Source organism: Phacochoerus africanus, chromosome 2, assembly GCF_016906955.1.
Source record: "Phacochoerus africanus isolate WHEZ1 chromosome 2, ROS_Pafr_v1, whole genome shotgun sequence".
In the NCBI taxonomy this organism is placed as follows: Eukaryota; Metazoa; Chordata; class Mammalia; order Artiodactyla; family Suidae; genus Phacochoerus; species Phacochoerus africanus.
This window is the reverse complement of record NC_062545.1, coordinates 31,700,179-31,718,454: the sequence shown is the minus strand read 5'-3', so window position 1 is coordinate 31,718,454 and position 18,276 is coordinate 31,700,179. Positions and strand designations below refer to the sequence as shown.

At 42.3% G+C, this 18,276-nt stretch overlaps 1 protein-coding gene across 1 annotated transcript in view; it reads left to right on the top strand.

The window, feature by feature from the left end:
- The first annotated feature begins 6,974 nt into the window (after window positions 1-6,974).
- Window positions 6,975-18,276, top strand: part of ENPP1 (ectonucleotide pyrophosphatase/phosphodiesterase 1) — a 70,201-nt gene continuing 58,899 nt past the window's right edge. Inside the window, exon 1 of the mRNA XM_047758560.1 lies at window positions 6,975-7,230. Within this exon, the coding sequence (XP_047614516.1) occupies window positions 6,991-7,230 (240 nt within the window). The 5' untranslated portion in view covers window positions 6,975-6,990. The remainder of the gene's footprint in view (window positions 7,231-18,276) is intronic.

Below are 18,276 nucleotides of genomic sequence, written 5' to 3'. Positions count from 1 at the left end.
CTCAATCAGTGGGTTAACGATCCAGCGTTGCTGTGAGCTGTGGTGTAGGTTGCAGACGTGGCTTGGATCCCGCATTGCTGTGGCTCTGGCCTAGGCCGGTGGCTACAGCTCTGATTCGATCCCTAGCCTGGGAACCTCCATATGCCGCGGGAGTGGCCCAAGAAATGGCAAAAAGACAAAAATAAATAAATAAATAAAATGTAATAGCAATACCATCTTGAAAGGTATGTAACATCTACTTCAATGCTAGGTATTTTTAAGAGGGAAGACAATTTCTAAATTTTTTAAGTTCCCACAAACAAATTAAGAGTGAGCCCCGAAAAACTTGAATATCAACTATACTGTAAACCACAGGAATATAGAGCACAGGAGACAATATATGAAAAGTCCCTGCTACACTGCAATGGAGGGAAGGTTGTCTCGTGGAGTCTGTGGAGTGTGGAAAGGAGAAGAATGAGAGAGAAAAGTGCTCAGGCACCTTTATGATGGCACTACATTGTGTGAGCTGAAATCCTGGATGGGAAGGAAGTGTTAGGTTGAATAGAAAACCTGAAGCAGAGATGCTTCTCCCTTACTCCTGACTGGGCCTCTGATTCCCTCATCCATATGGAGGAGCTTCTCCCAAATGAAAACTCCTTACCCTGTGTGGCTAGGCAGAATCTGGGGTAGTACTCTGAAGCTTTGGCTGGCTCTCCTGTACAAAGGGAGCAATAGGGAAGTTCTCACCTGCCTTTGGAGGATACGGAAGTTACCCAAGTTGGGAGCCACTGGAGTCATCCAGTGGGCCTTATAGGCAAAGATAAAATGACCCTAACTCAAAGAGCCAAATGTAAAGAATTTAGACCACAGTTTGATGGAGGATGTGGCTGTTCTCAGAAGTGCCTGCAGCTCTACCATGAACTGAGGTTGAGTTTAAACAACTGTGAAGGGTTCCTGAGTCTAGTTGGAGCCAAGAAAAGGAGTCAGGCATTTACCAACAGCACTTGAGAAGACAAGTGGAAAGGTACCCATGGACCCAATCAGACCAGACACTGCCCACAAAGATCAGAAAGAGTCCAAAGGACAACCTAAAGAGATGCAGGTCAATGCAAGGCCCCTCACACTGCCTTAGAACTCTGTCCAGCCCCTGCCAGCAAACATCTTTGGAAGAAGAGACACGAGAGCCAACAGAAAAAAAAAAAAAAAAAGGCACAATTAGTCTCTGCAAACTGAAAAGGATCGAGATAATGTGATCTAGCTTCCCCACCACCGCCCCAATCCCTAGTTACCCAGAGGAATGAAGACTTAGAAGGTTGGATTATTTGTTGTTAGATATGGCACAACTAAATAGTATTGTGGAAATTTGCATCATTTCTACACCTATTTCCTAAAATTCCAAGAGACTATCAAACAGGTACAATGCCTACAATAAATGGAAGGACTTTTTCATAGCAATTTGTTATCTCAAATGAAGCTGCCACAGAGACTTTACAAAGCTTAGAGGGTTCCAGTGGTAAATACGGTGCTAAAAGGGTTGTACTGGACCTCTGCTGTTTTTGCTATTCAGCATGTAAGCCCCCTTTTCTGGAAAAACAGACAATTATATCCTGGGCGACTAGTTCCTTCCTCACACCTTAACTTTGCTCAACACACACTGGCTCTTTATATAATACCCCAGTCACTGAGTTACCCTAAAGAGATAGAAAGTGGTTGAGATAGTGAGATTTAGACTTTACAGAGGGGGTATTGGCATAGACAGAAAATTCCTAGCCTGGAGATAAAACTAAGATTTGGGAAGGATTTCAGTGCTTTGCAGGCACTGCTGGCACAGTCCCAGGACAGAGTTTGCAAATTGAGAGCCTGTGGGGTCAACAATCCCACAGGTACATGCGGTTGGCCTCCATGGTGTTTTTAAAATTATGGAGTCAGTTGCCAAGAGTAAAAATTTTATATAAATGTCCAAATTTCCAGCATTTATTTAAAAAATCTGGAATCAATTGCCATCTTTGTCAGTGTGAAGAGATTGGCAAATCCTTTCTGCAAAATGAAGGATAAAAATGAACGGCACTCTCAAAACAACTATCTCAGGGTTCTGTAAATTGGCCAAAGGCAGACAGGTTGAAAAGCATTTGTTCTCGAAAAACTGTTGGAATAAGAACAGTAGGAGTTTGTAGCCTTTGGCCACGAGAGGGTTGGACTGGACTTCGTGAAGTGGTGGGAGATGGAAATGGAAAATTTGTAGAGAACAGCAGGAAAAATCTATAATTTTAAGTCCAGGAGAGTACTGAAAGAAAAGACTCTCAGAAACATAATCAGCATCTAGAGTACCTAAAACATATTACCTAAAAGTCCACTTTTCAAACAAAAATTACAATACTTATAAGGAAACAAGAAAGTGCGACTCATATTCAGGAAAAAAATAGCAGTGTGTGTGTGTATTCATACTCTTTTTAATTTTACTGGAGTATAGTTAACTTACAGTGTTGCGTTAGTTTCAGGGATAAAGCAAAGTTAATACGTGTACACGTATCCATTCTTTTTTCAGATTCTTTTCCTATATAGTTTATTACAGAATATTGAATAGACTTTCCTGTGCTATACAGTAGGTTCTTGTTATATATTTTACGTATGCATATGCTTAGTTCTTCATTTCTCTAAAAAAAAAAACCCTGTTTTAGAACAGTGATAATAACACCGCATCATTGGCTCTATAACATACAGATTACTATATATGACAATAATGGCAGAGAAATGGAGATATATTACAGAAAGAATGCTGTATTGGGGAGTTCCTGTCGTGGCTCAGCAGAAACGAATCTGACTAGCATCCATGAGGACACAGGTTCCATCCCTGCCCTTGCTCCCAGTTAAGGATCCAGAGTTGCCATGCAGTGTGGTGTAGGTTGCAGACAAGGCTCAGATCCCACATTGCTATGGCCGTGGTGTAGACGAGCGGCTACAGCTCCAATTTGACCCCTAGCCTGGGAACCTCCATGTGCTGCAGGAGCAGCCTTTAAAAAAAGAAAGCTATATTTTACCAGAATTGTCAGTATTAATCTGAAGTAGAAGATAAATTAAAGATGCATATTATAACCTCTAAAGCAACTACCAATGTTTTTAGAAAAGCTAAATTTCAACAGAAGAATTAACATGGTATAATAAAAAATACTTTAAACATAATTTTATAGAAGTGAAGGACAACCAGAAGGGAAAAAACAAACAAACAAACAAAAACAAACAAAAAAAACCCACGAGGCATATAGAAAACAAGTAGCAGACTGGCAGGCATGAACTTAGATTATTTGTCAACCCCAGGTTTTGCCTGAAATGAGGTACAAGAGAAAATGGGGCACAGGGCAAGTGGCAGAGAGGCTGGACAACTAAAAAATGAAGATTGGGCAGTAGTTCCCTTTAGGTAGGATCTGCGTTTGCCACTTTCCCACAGTTTCCAAGATTCAATTGCATTCACTTGTCACTTCCCACATTCTGCTACCTGAATGACAATAAGGTGATTTTCTTCCACTCCAGAGGGACCAATATCCCTTCCCAATCTACAAAGGCATTCCCTTTGTAGATGCACATCCAATGGAAGCTCTCAAATCTTCCCAGAAATTATATTTAAATCATTCATAGTCAAATTATATTTAAATATTTGTCATGCATAAATCATGCAAATCAAATCACCTTATTCTCATTCTTAGGGGTAGGCATTTTGTGATTTAAATAGGCAAAGGATATATTCAAATTTTTCTGTAAAGTTGGGGAAATGTAAGACATTTTGTTGCTATTTAGAGAGAGGAGTGTAATTGTATGATATTATTTGTAGCAGCATTTTATACAGAAGGAAAAGCAAGTCGCAGAAAGTTCATGTGCTCTCTACAAGGTCACATTGTTACCAGGCTTCTTCCAAGAGGAATATTTTTGCACAGACGAAAAAGAAAGAGAAATCGGGATGTCACACAAAATCTTAGAAGTGAGTTTATGCCGTGGAAAAATTTTTTTTTCTAGATCTCATAAAGATGAAAGAAACTCTTTTAGGCTTTTTCCATATTTCATTAGAGAACTGGAAAATTTTCAGCTGGAGAAGCTCTGGAGCAGATGCTAAAATAATTACTCCATATATCATTTTGTAAAAACTGAGAAGAGTTGTTTCTCAATTTTGAGAAGATGCAGTTCTAACAGAGATATGAAATTGGTTATGTTTGCTCTTTGGCCTATCCACATTAAAAGTTTCTGGCACCAGGAGTTTCCATTGCAGCTTGGTGGGTTAAGAACCTGACATAGTCTCCATGAGGATGCAGGTTCAACTCCTGGCCTCGCTCAGTGGGTTAAGGATCCAGCATTGCCATAAGCTGTAATGTCGGTTTCAGATACAGCTAGGATCTGACATTGCTGTGGCTGTGGCACAGGCCGGCAGCTGCAGCTCTGATTTGACCTCTAGTCCTGGAACTTCCATATGCTACAGGTGAGGCCCTAAAAAGAAAAAAAGAAGATTCAGGCACCCACTCTTCTCTTTACTGGAGAGGAGTAAAAGGATTGATTAAGTCTCTATAGTCCACTATAGTATAGACGATAGAGACCTTAACCAATAAAGGCAGAGTGGTTTAGGACTAAGGATGACACATTCATCATTCACTTTTACATTTACTGGAGAAGTTGTCTTGCAGTTTTCTGTCTCTTGATCTTATTGTACTTTGGAGTGTGAAGCTATCCTTCAGACTATTTCAAATATAAACAAGATGGAGGCAAGACTTGTCAATAGCTCAATCTATGGCTAAACAATATGAGTGGCCTCCTCAATCCATTTTTTTATTCCTCTGATTTTAGAGTTTCAGTTGGATTTTTATAGCTACCCATAAAAGACCCAACTGGCACAGGCAGGCAAGACCTGAGCATATGGCAGAGGCCACATCCTGGTGGCCTGTGTGCCAGGCCCACCCTGCAGATGTGTTACATTTTGCTTGGCCTTTAAAGTGTGGAAAGAAATTGTTTTTCTGAATTTTGTAGACAAAATTTTGCAATCTGGAGAATTCACACAAACATCACAATTTCCTGTTGCTCTTGAAAAATCTATCTGGCCACAATGGGCACAGAATCCTGCTGAGTAAAGGTCACAACCTGTAACAGGGTACCACTCACCTACAGGGGGCTGTTTCACTCTTTCATGGTTCCTGCTGCTCCCTGGATATTTGAGTTTGTGATCCTGCCATCCTCTCCACCAATGGGTGGAGTCTTTAAAATCACTTGTTGACTTGGGATGCAGACAATACACTTATTCCATTTGTTTTCTCAGGGTCAAAGCCACTTTGGATGGGTTCTGCTGAGTTGCTCTTAGAAGTTTTGACACGCCTTTGACCAGTCTCCATGGAGTGAATTTTTGTCCTTGAATTTGAGTTTTGGAAACAGTCAAAGGAAAATTTAGAGCCAAGTTTGGGGTTAAAAAAAATATGTGTGGCTATGAAACAGTGAAAAGTTGTTTCTCTTGGGTGGTTTGTAAGCTGACTCAAAGGTAATTAAAAAAATAAATAAATAAAAAGAGCTCAATAATGCTTTGAGGGATGGCCTTCACTTCTTCCAGATGTCAGCTATCCTCTCCACTATGCTGTCATAACATCCTATGTGAGATTCTATTATGCACATATGATCTGGGTTTTAATTTCTTTTTTAACTGCCCTCACCTCCTTTGATCAGACTGAGAGCCACTTGGGAGAGACATACTTTTATTTACCTTTCATATGGTATGCATGTTTGGTGGCCAGGAGATTGAAGTGAAGGATTCATTGTTGAATGAATGAATCAATCAATCAATATAATTGGAAAGTGTCCCGAGTTAACTACTTTAAGGAGGACAACACACACTTTCTATCTGTTAAAACATCCATTCTCATTTTAAACATCTTTTTGTATGTTCGTGTAATCAAAATGAACATGAAATGATATTGGATTGTGGAACCTTCCTTGGTCACTAAAGTCAGTTCCGGATAGCGCAAAACAGGTTGAAAGTCACTGTTGCCTCACTGACAGGCGAGTCTCACTACACTACCAGGCTTGTGGCTTTTCTAACTGATGAGCAAGGAAAGGGAAAGGTTGCAGAATCAATACCTACCAAGAATTAGAGCCTATTGTTCGTGCCCTAGTTCAAAATCAAAGTGTCAAAGTAGTCCAGAGTGTGTTAAAATTTTCGATGTTGCTAAGTAATCAGTAGCAACCTCAGGATAGCGCAGCGCCAACACTTTGAAGCTTTTAATCGCGAAAGTCTAGAAGAACTAATAAATATTTTAAAGCAAGGGCAGTTCCCCAAACACAGAAACCACAGAAAACGAAATATCTCTTAAAAGTGTGTATTTGAAAAATCAGATGTTTTAAGGACACACAGTCTACTCTCAGAGTCGCATAGGTAGTGGGCAGCAAGGCTTTGAGGGACTACTTCTTTATTTCTACGTAGGAAAAAAAGAAGTTGACTGCCTCCCACGCTTGACCCTACAGCCTCTCTGCTAGTCCATCCAGCAACACCCAGGTCTGTCCCGACTCCACTCTCCCGCGTTTGAGAAGCCGCACCGCCGGGGCAGCTGCATCCTCCTTTTCCTCCCGCTCTATTTTGGGGCCCCCGTGATCTCATGCCCTCTGCAGACCACACTCTGCAATTCCAGTCCAGCCCGAGCCGCGAGGCCACGCAGGGCGATTCCTGCAAGTGTTCGGATGCTGCCCGGGGCATCGGGAGGGGAAGGCTTGGGGTGGGGGGTGGGGGGCGGTAAAGACGCGCCCACGTAAAGGACCCAAAATAACCGACACGCAGAGTGCCCGAAATCAGACAGGAAGCCAAATAATCCGGGGCGTTGAGTTGCTTTCCCCTCACTCCTAGTGCTGGGCGGCGGGCGCCGAGCCAAAGGTCTGGCGGCGAGGGGCGGGCGCGGCGGCGGCTGCGGCGGCGGCGGGCGGGGTGGGGCGGGGCGGGCTCGGAGTCTATTAAAGGCGCAGCGGGGCGGTGGGACCCGAGCGCCCGGGGCCACGATGGAGCGCGACGGCTGTGCCGGGGGCGGGAGCCGCGGCGGCGAGGGCGGGCGCGGCTCCCGGGAGGGCCCTGCGGGGAATGGCCGCGACTCGGGCCGCGGCCACGGCGCCGAAGCGCCCGGGGAGCCGCAGGCGGCCGCGTCCTTGCTGGCCCCCATGGACCTGGGGGAGGAGCAGCTGGAGAAGGCGGCGCGCGCCCGCACGGCCAAGGACCCCAACACCTATAAAGTGCTCTCGCTGGTAGGTCCGGGCCGCCCGGCGCGCGGCAGGACGGGGAGGGCGGCGCCCGGCTCCGGTGCTCCGAGCGCGTGGTCAGCACCCGGGGCCCGGAGAGAGCCAGCTGCCGTGCCGCTCTGCGCTTTCTCGCCGTCCTCGGGGGGCTTTTTTCCGTGCTCAGCACCATCGAGCCTTCTCTTACCCCTGGGGGAAGAGTTCACGCTCACTTGTATACTGATGCTCAGAAGGACCTGTTTGTTGAAACCAGGCTGTTCACATTTGTGATTTTTAGCAATTCCACCTCTCATCCCCAGAGAGCACAGGGTTTTTCGTAGGGAAAAAAATGGCTCAGCCCCAAAGTTGTTGGTCTTAGGAAAAGCCGACAAGGTGTTTTTTTGGTTTTTGTTTTCTTTTTAGTTTAAAATTTGAATTTCATTTTTTTACCTCTTTGGGTGACTCCGCGTGCAGTAGTAATGATTTTCCTGGCATTAAGTGATTCCACTTGAAAAGATTTCACAGAGCTCTTTAAGGTATATCAGGAACTTTAGAAAATACTTTTTCTCTTGGCTCTGTTTAGGAATTTCCTGGCAGCTGCTCAGAAAGTCCATCAGTATTCATGTTATGTGAAGAAACGTTTATGATTCTTCGTCCACTCTTGCAATCATGTTGTACACGGGTTTTGTTGTTAACAGAAGTTCCCAGCCTTCCTCTGCTATTTTGTTGGGATAGTTGCAGAATCCACAGTCAATTTTGTGAAATGCGGGGGTGTTTTTTTTTTATTCTGCATCTGTAGTATTAAGTGCTGGACTGAGAGTCACAGCCTGGGTACTTGCTTTCGTGGCTGTTATTAATTGCTGGGATCCCCTATGACTCTCCCCAAATCTCAGTGCCCTTCTAAAATGAGGACACCACCACCTCCATATGCCTTGAATAGAATTGTTGTGAGGGTCAAGTGGAACAATGTCTCTGGGGAAGTACATTTGAAAACTACAAGGAGATGTAATCATTTGATTGTTATCATATGGAAGTGACATTTCGATATGTAGTGTACCCTAAAATACCTTGTCACTTATATTTTATGACTGAACAATGCAGTGGAGAGGATATCTTTTCTGATTTTTGAAATTTTTCCTTTCGTGAGCTTTTCTGTTTTCACTATGTTTTGGGTGTCATGGAGATGATACTAGTGCTTTGAGAACTAACATTCCTAGACTAAAGAGATGGTGTCAAATAATTAGCACTTACAAAATAGCAAAAGAGTTCAGAGTCCCAAACCACATAATGTTTGTATCTCAAGATATAGCTCTACGTCATGTATCATGTATCATCATGAATCAAGAACACCTGATATTGATGAGCACTTAGTTTTAGTCTTTTGAGTCACCTTTTGTGTTTTTGTCAGTGGGAGCCCTTAGCTTTTACAACAGGATCACTTAACATAGGTGGTATCAGTACTTCCAGGTGTTTAGTGTTTGTGGCGTTCCATGGTTGTACATTGGCTCTGTGTGTAAGTTCAATGTGAAATCATTTCTACATTCCTATAGTCTTGAAAGTTTGCTGAATTGCTAATTGCTAAATTCAGTTTTAAAATCTTTCCTACTCATGTATGTTTAGCTCCGCAATAGGAATCAGCAGAGATGTACCTGTGGAACATGCATTTAAGTCTTTGACATGTGCCATCAGCTGGTCAGGCAGCATTTCGTTATGCTCTGGTGATTCAACTCTGGGCATTTGACATGGAAGTGTTTTTAGTACTTACTTCTACAAGTAGGACAATCGTGAATATTTTTTTATACCGTTAGGGGGGCTCTTTTGCTGTGACACGTGTTGAATTGGAAAGAATTCTTCATGTCTTTTAATGAAATACAGTGGGCCATTAATATACACCAAAACTCATGGCTGTATTTCTGAAACCCTTAATTGATGGTTTCAGCTGAAAGTGAAACCTTTTACCCATTCTTCTTTCCCTGCCCTACTTCAATGCCTGTCTTCCCTCTAGGCTTTCCCAAATGATGCGCTCCCAAAAGGAAAAGCCTCCAAAAGGAGCTTTACAGTTGTCATCAAAGAGCTCTGGGGCATGTCTTCTAGAAAGAAGCTGCAATTATGGGATTCCTTTTTCAGGTTGAACATCAGCACGCTTTTCAGAAAGCCGAAGAAATGGATTGACTAATTGCACCAGGGGTTGGGATTATGGGAGCCCAACCATGGAAATGGTCCTTGGCGGCAGTTTTTATCTAGCAGGATAAATACGAGAGTTGCCTTCCAAAAAGATAAGCAGTGGCAACAGGATTGATGCATTTTTTTCTGAAACTATTTCAGATAAACACTAGAGGTCTGCCAGAGTGGGTACAGAAGGAATGATCCTGCCCCGCCCCTGCTTCTCCCCATTTGATCCCTAGGAAGACCGGCAGGCTCTGCTCTGGAGGCTTTGGCCTTGGGCTCTGCAAGTACTCATGCCTAGGCCCAGAGCCAGACTGGAAAACTCCAGGAGGGCAAATAAACATATGCTTCAGTGGATGTGTTAAATACTGGAGGCCTTTCCTGGTTCCAAATTAAGTTTGGAGCCGAAATGTCAGCTTCCACTGAGGTTGGTCGGGGCCACTTATTTGACGTAACTTTCAGGTTACCTGGCAGCTAACTTTCACCCATACTGCAATGCATTTCTCCATCTCCAGTTAGCTCTTCCTCAGCTTCGTTTCGTGTTTGTAACCTTTTGCTGTCTTATGAATACACGTACCTGTGTGCATTCACGAGGGGCCTTGTGTGGGGGTGGCAGTGAGCGAAGACAACTTTCACCTTTTGCTGAAAGAGTTCTTTGTAAGTGGCAGAAGTCACCCTTGCTGATCAGAAATTTGGATGTGAAAGTTATTCGTTCTGTTAGCTACTCTTTCCTTCCTCTTGTAGCACATCGTCTTAATTCTAGAATACAGCGTGGAGAATATTCCCGATAGTTCTCTGCTCTTAATTGGACTTGGATTTGACATTGCTCTTTGGCTTATAAAATTTCTTGTCTGTCTATCCGTAGTTGAACATTTTATTTCAGAATGACCAGAATATCATAGAGGCAAGAGACATCTCCTGTTTGCCCCTATGGTATTTGTTTCACATGCTCTAATAAAATGTACCCAAGGTTTCCAGGAACCCAGCAAGACTGTTGTGTTTACTACGAGCCTGAGATGGTGCCTGATACTCAGTGTTAGCTTTTGGTTGAAAGAATGCAAGGCATTTTTACTTAGATCAAGTAACACTTGGAAAAGGGCAAGATGGGAAGACAGAATACAAAACTGCGGAGTTCCTGTCGTGGTGCAGTGGTTAACGAATCTGACTAGGAACCATGAGGCTGCAGGTTCGATCCCTGGCCTTGCTCAGTGCATTAAGGATCCGGCATTGCCGTGAGCTGTGGTGTAGGTTGCAGATGCGGCTCGGATCCCGCATTGCTGCAGCTCTGGTGTAGACCGGTGGCTACAGCTCTGATTAAACCCTTAGCCTGGGAACTCCATATGCTGCGGGAGCAGCCCTAGAAAAGGTAAAAAGACAAAGAAGAAAAATAAAATAGAATACAAAACTGCATACCCATATGGCCAGCTAATGCCCAGAAATCCTCATATAGATGCCCTAAGGGAGATGACACATGGGTATCATTTCAGGGATAAGATCAAACCAGGATATCCTTTGATTAGTGGTTAGGGAGATGGAAGAGGCAGTGAATGAATAATAAACCAAAGTTCCCAACTAAGACCAGCATACCTAAGAGGCCAGCAGGTCTTCCACGATAACTTGGAATCAGAGTCAGGTTCTAGCCACGGGACATGCCCTTAGAAAGAGAGAGCCTAGGTGTGGTTATTCTGCAGGTACAAATGAGTCTCCCTTGCTCATACCACAGGGTCTTCTGTTTTGGTGACTTGGCTGTCACACCCCAAATTCAGTCTCCGAGGCTCTTGCAGGGAACTGTTTTCTTCAGCATTGCTTTCTATGACTTTGTCTCTTCTGCTTTGAGCCATATTCTGGTCTTTCTCACTATTTATATCTCAGCTGTCTCTACCTCATGTAGTCCCTTAGGCACACACGGTTAGTCACCCTTTCACCCTTTTCTTTTCTATTCCACTTTTTCAGTTATCTCTGAGCACTCAATTTTGCCATTTTGCAGCCCCTCCTACCCTAATCATGGCGCTGAAGAGAATCCCTAGGGGCCGTGATGAGAGACTGAATGCATTTTGCATGATAAAGAACTGGGAACCATTAATTTTTTTAGAGTAGTTGCAGAAATTTTTTTCAACTTCTTATCCTCCTCTGGTTACCTCTTTTCTCTCAAGATACCAGTGTTCATGGCAAATGACAATTGTTTTAAATTCAGTTTTGTTTTTGAGTTAGATAAATTCCATTGCAAAATATCTGTGTGAATTTTAAGACATAGCCAATATAGTTCATCTGTATTATGGGCTTTTTTAGACAACGCCAAGAACTTAATCATAATTCACAACTTTTTTGGGGGGTAAGGGAAAGGCATTTCAAGGCAAACAACTTAGGAACAAGTAAGCCTTTGGAATACAACTTGTAATCATGGATCTGCCTCTGGTTAAAATAAACATGCCTCCATCAACCATGAAATATCCCTCAAACAACAAAAAATAAATAAAAACCCTTTGCGCCAATGAGCCTGAGGCCGAACATAGATCACTCCTCTAAGCCTAAGTCCTATGCAACAAGAACTGACATTCAGAATGCTTACTCAATCTCTAAACCTTTTGGGATCAAATAAGAGCTAAGTTATGTATTTACCAAGGAAAGAAAGTGTAATAATATATTTAAAAGGGCTTTTCAAAAGAGTGACCAGAATTCAGCTAAATATTAACCAGAACATTCTGTTTCCTGAGTATTTTAGTTATCTGAGATTTGATTACAAGAGTGAAGATAACATCTGTAATGTTTTTCATTAATTCTCCCACTTTTAGTTTTTAGAATAATGTTTGCTGGCAATGTAGGTGGTAAAAGTTCAGACAATTATTATTCGCATAGCACTTTGCACCTTCAGAAGCATTTTCTCGTATTTTTAATTGACCCTTGGCCATATCAGCAACTCTGAAATAGAAAGTATGGTGACAGTCCTACTTTACAGATGAGGAAACAGGCTGGCAGGGATGCAGTCAGGGTTCTTAAACATTAGGGTGTACAGGAACCAGCTAGGAACTGTTAAAGGCAATAGATTCTGGGCTCTAATCCTGATTTAGAAGATTTGAAATTGTTATGGAACTGTGTCCCTCCCATATTCATATGTTGAAGTTCTAGTCCACCAATGTGATGCTTTTTTTTTTTTCATTTTTAAAGTTTTATTGAAGTAAAGTCGACTTACAAAGCTGTGTTCATTTCTGCTGTAAACAAAGTGATTCAGTTATAATGCAAAGGTAAGTTGGAAGTGGCACCTTTTGGAGGTAATTGGATTTAGATGATGTTGTGAGGATGGAACCCTCATTTTGGGGTTAGTGGCCTTTTAATAAGGAGGAGAGAAAGAGGAGATCTGGACCCACTCCCTCTGCTCTCAGAGGCAGGAGATCTTGCACATGCCCCTGGAGGAAGACCACGTGAAGACAGAAGGCCGTCATCTGCAGGCCCGATGAAGAGCCCTCACAGGGAAGCACATTGGTCAGTTTCTTGATCTTAGATTTCTGAACCTTTAGAACTGTGAGAAGTAAACCTCTGTTATGTAAGCCACCCAGCCTATGGCATTTTATTATAGCAGCTGGAGCAGATTCAGATAGAAATAAACCCAAAGAATTTGCATTTTTCAAACAGGTACCTCCAGTTATTCAGATATAGTTGGTTCATTTACTCCACTTCCAGAAACAATGGGTTGTTACAGGCAAGAGTTACATCATTTGTAAGTAGAGGACTGTGATAACCACCCAAAGACTTTTAACTACAGATTGTTGTACCGGGCTAGTGGCTAATGGCCTCCCATTCATTTCTTTCTTATCATCGTGACGTCGATATTCATGTTATTGTTGGCTTCCAATGTATGCAGATGTGCGGGAAAGTGAATTTCTTCTTAACTTGAATTTCCTTCTTAATACATTTTAAGATGTACAGAGTCATGACAGAAAGTCATCTTGGAGGGGGTGAATTTCGCAAGCCTGTCTCATTTGTGGGCTGATCATTTTCTTGCCATACCTTGGACTTTACACACGTCTAGGTGGCAAACATCCTATCACTGGGGTGGTTTGAGACCCTTAAAGATCATTCTACCTTGGTTTTCAGGAAATACTCCTGAGAAAGTAGTTTGTAGAGCTGATTTCTTTGGCTTAATAAACGTTCTGGCACTAGCAAGCCTCTGAAGCCTTTGGTCTCTCATGGAGAGAGAGAACTAAACAACTCAATAGTTTTTGGGGGTTTTTTAAATGATGCTGTTTAGACAATAAAATAAATTTAACTGTCACTAAGAGATTTTTCCAAGTAGAGTTTTCATATTACTCTTAGAGTACCTTTAAATGATTTTGGATAAATATGTTTATAAACAAAAGGCAACACAGGTAGAACAAAGTTTCGGCCGAAGTATTTCACGTGGTGGTTCTCAAAGCGTGGTCTGTGGCTCCCTGGGGGTTCCCTAAGAGCTGCTCAGAATGACGGTGAAGTCTAACCCATTTCAGCAGTGATAGACACTGTTTGCTCTTTTCACTGTGCTGCCTTGTACACTGTCCGTGTTAAAGTGTTGGTGGGGAAAACCCAGGGCACCTCAGCAGGAACCAGGGCAGTGGCACCAACTGTCCAAGTTGTCATTCACTTGGAATGAAAACAAAGTGCCAGTTTCACTTGATGAAGCATCCAAAATGTCCTCTGTGAAGCAGATTTTATTGCATTTCAGCCCAAGTTACCTGCCTTACGTATTCTGCACAACAAAGTGGGAAGTCTGCCTGTAGCACATCTGCTGAGTGCTGAAGTACTGCTGTTCTCTGGAGGAAAAGCACTTGCGCTCTTGTTTGCGTTGTGAGCCAAACTAGCTGCCTTTTATTTGGAGGAACTCCATTTTTATTTGAAAGAGCAGTTGACAAACTGGTTATTCAGACGTGGGCATTTGGCACACGTTGTGTCAAAAATGAATATGAGGCAGTGTTAGGAGAACTACATTAGATAATGTATACAAAGTGGCACATGGCATTAGCTTGTCAGTTCAAGGAAAACAAAGTATGGTACCTGCTGCCTGTGGTAAAACCTGATCTTTCAGGTAGAAATGAAAATTTAGGAGAATTAGTATCTGCCATTGTAAGCGTGACAGCTTCCCAAATCTTCAAGACTTTTCTGATGAAATCGATGGAGATAATAAGGAATGTGATTTTTTTTTTCCACATAGTATAATGGCGTGTGTCGTCAACATTTGAAAGAAATACATGGCTCAGTGAACCAGTATTTTCCAATGCACCAATGGATGATCTACAGAATTATGCATGGGTATAAGTTCCAATCAAAGTGCAAGATAGACATGGATTTTAATATCATGGTATGAAAAATCCATTATTGTTTCAAGTGTCATGTTGCATTTTGACTTTAAGAAACTATGGCTTATAGGAGTTTCTCATCATGGCACAGCAGAAACGAATCTGACTAGGAACCATGGAGTTTCAGGTTCCATCCCTGGCCTCGCTCAGTGGGTTAAGGATCCGGCGTTGCCGTGAGCTGTGGTGTACATTGCAGACACAGCTCGGATCTGGCATTGCTGTGGCTGTGGCGTAGGCCGGCAGCGGTAGCTCCAAGTAGACCCCTAGCCTGGGAACCTCCATATGTCACGGGTGGGGCCCTAAAAAGCCAAAAAAAAAAAAATTATGGCTTATAGAATTTTGGTATAGTTTTAAATAAGAGTGTGCACAATTATCTGAAAAGGTTTCTTAGTGTTCTCAGTAATTTTTAAGAGCATAAAGGATTCTGAGACCAAATGTTTTGAGGAAATGTGTACATTCAATACTATGTTAAGAACTAGGGCGAAAAGGAAAGGAAATTAAGGCATATAAAAAGAATCAGTTAGTTAGAACAAATTGTATCTTTATTTAGTAAGGTCCTCTATTAATTTCCACATCTACTACCTGGTTTGGTCCAAACCACAGCTCTGCCATTATCCCTGTGTTTCATGTATAGATGAAAAGAACCATGCTCAGAGAAATTTAGGGGCTTTCCAGGATCGCAAAACTAGCACGTCTCTTAATCTCATTGCTGTAGCTTGTTGACAAGTCAAGTCAGACAGAATTGGGTTTAAATGCTGGCATTGTCATTAGCTGTTTGCATGTAGGCACATAACTTAAATTTCCTGAGAGCACCTTCCATATCCATAAAATAGAGTTAATAAAACCCTATGAGAAGATGTTAGGAGAACTACATTAGATAATGTATACAAAGTGGCACATGGTGTGCCTTGAATAAGTGGTCATTTTCTTGTTATTATTGATAGGCTTCAGTGTTACTGAATTTCTTATTTGTCCTTATTGAAAAGATACTTTACCTCTTTGCTACCCAGAGTGTCATCTGCACCCTAGCATATCACCATCATCTCCTTGGAACCTGTACAAAATGCAGAATCTTGAGCCCCATCCCAGACCTACCATTACCAAAATCTGCATTTTCATAATCACCAGGGATGTCTCTGCATATTGAAGTTTGAGGAGCATCACCCCATAGGGCTGTAGGCGCACCAGCCTGGATTTCTTGAGCTGAGGGTTGTAGTGAACCCTTGTGCCATTGACTTCATACCCGATGCTCTACTAAAAGACGATGACTAAATGGTCCTTGATCACCTCAACTGTGTTGGCCCTGGGTGGAAGTGGTGATGCTGCTGATTGTATTGGCCCTTTTCCTTCCTTGAACTTAAGAGGTGCATTGATTAAAGTAGCCCCTTGGCTTCTGCCGTGTCTACAGGACGCTGTGTACACAGTCTCTTAGCCCTCTTCCTATTCCAGTTTCCCTCTCCCAGGAGCTTAGTGCCCCTGTTTGTTCCTTTAATTGCCTTTCCCTACCTCTGCCCTGGCTTGCCCTTTAATTGCTCTCTCTTAAGAGTTGTGCCAGTCTCCTGCCTTTACTATGATCTGATAACATTTTGATGTTCTTTCCAATTCAACCATCCATCTATCAGAATATCAAGTAGATGTCACTTTACATGGCACCATCAACAGAAGGCTTCAAAGTTTCCACTTCAGTACCTTCTCAACAATTCACAATATACTTGACATGGAACCAAAACAAAGGAATCTTAGACCTGGGCTTTTTCAGGCGGTGTTGAATCAGATTCATTGTCCTCAGTGGGGAGTTTATTCCATGATACTTCATCGCCCAAACATATTGGCTTCCTATAATGTGCCACCCTGCACCGTTAAGATTAGAATCTTCCGGAGACTAGAAGAAACAGGTGAATGAAGTTTATTCAGGTGGAAAGGATGTGGGTTCAGAACGTTATGAATAGACTGTGTTGATCTTATCTCTTTTTGAATCAACCAGGGAAATAAGTACAAAACAACCCTACTTGTACACTGTGTATTCAAATACCTTACTGATCAGCTCACAGGAAGTAAATGTGAAGAATCTTGACACAGGAATGTATTTATGCCTTTGTCATTTCTTGGAAACTTTCAAAGAAAAAGAGAAAATTGATTTTTTTTTCCTGGGGTGATTTAGGCAAAGATCTTGAGGGACAGTGTTTCATAAAAAGTCCTAAACTTGAAGTCACAAGAATTATTTGCTGTGTGACCTGTGAATAGTTGTTTCACTTTCTCTGACTGTATATGAGGGTTTGGGTTAGGTGGATTTCTTCTAGGCCTAAAATCTTTGTATAGAGAGCTTACAATAATTTCCTCTTGTTATAAAGATACTACATATTGTATGAAGTTTAGAAAGTGCAAAAAAATATAAAGGGGAAAATAAAGATTGTGTATTTGTTATTATCTGCTATTTAATATTTTGGTTTATTTCCCTAGGACTTTTCTATGTGTATGTATCACTCCTTTTTTTTTTTTTTAAATGAGATCATGTTGCATATACTCTTCCATTTTATTTTTTAACTTATATTTCATGATGAGATTTTCCCATTGCTAGACAGATTTTTTTTTTCTTAGGACCACACCTGTAGCATATGGAAGTTTCCAGGCTAAGGGTTGAATCAGAGCTGCGGCTGCCAGCCTACACCACAGCCACAGCAACGCTGGGTCTGAGCCACACATCCAAGATTTGTGCCTACATGCAGCTTGCGGCAACACCAGATCCTTAACCCACTGAACAAGGCCAGGGATCAACCCTGCGTCCTCATGGCTACTAGTCAGGTTCTTAACGTGCTGAGCCAAAAATGGGAACTCCTAGACAGCTTTTGAATGCATTTTTCATGAGTAGGATTTTGAGACTTTAATTTTATCCACCTTAGTTCATGGGGTAATTTTTTGAACACATCTCTGTTCACACTCCAGCCATAATCATCCCCCAAGAATTTAATGATTTTTTAGGATACGGTTTTTGTTTTATTTGTTCCTCAACTCCATCGCCCATGTCTCTTCTTAGGGTTCAATTTTTCATTTTTCCTAAAATAATGATTCCTTGCATTATGTTTCTGCTCAGAATTCCCCAAAGACTGCCACTGCACAGGTGGGAAAATGTGTGCCCCCCAAACACAGTTTAGCCTTATTTCTCATCACATGAGTAGCAGTGAACAGTGTGGCCACGCAAGGGCTTAGCGCTCACCCCTTCACGCATTCACAGCGATCCTGCAGGCCTGTGACATGTATGTGTAACCTTTTCTTAGTCCGCGTTTGTCAAGTGCTCAGAGCCAGCCCATCACCTAGAAAGTGCTCTGTGTTTGTTGAATTCCTACATGCCTTTATTGAGTTTGCTTCTTATCAGTCCCTATGTTAAGCCCTTTATCTCCTGTAATTGGCACAGTGGTGTGAGGGAGGAGGGAGCTGGTGAGTGAGTCTGGTTTGGGACGCACACCTCAAGGGACTCTGGTCCTATATGTTGTGGGAACTTGCACGTGTTATATGCCTGACCTGGATGGATGGATGGATGCATTTATTTATTTATTTATTATTTTGCTTTTTAGGGCCGCCCCCA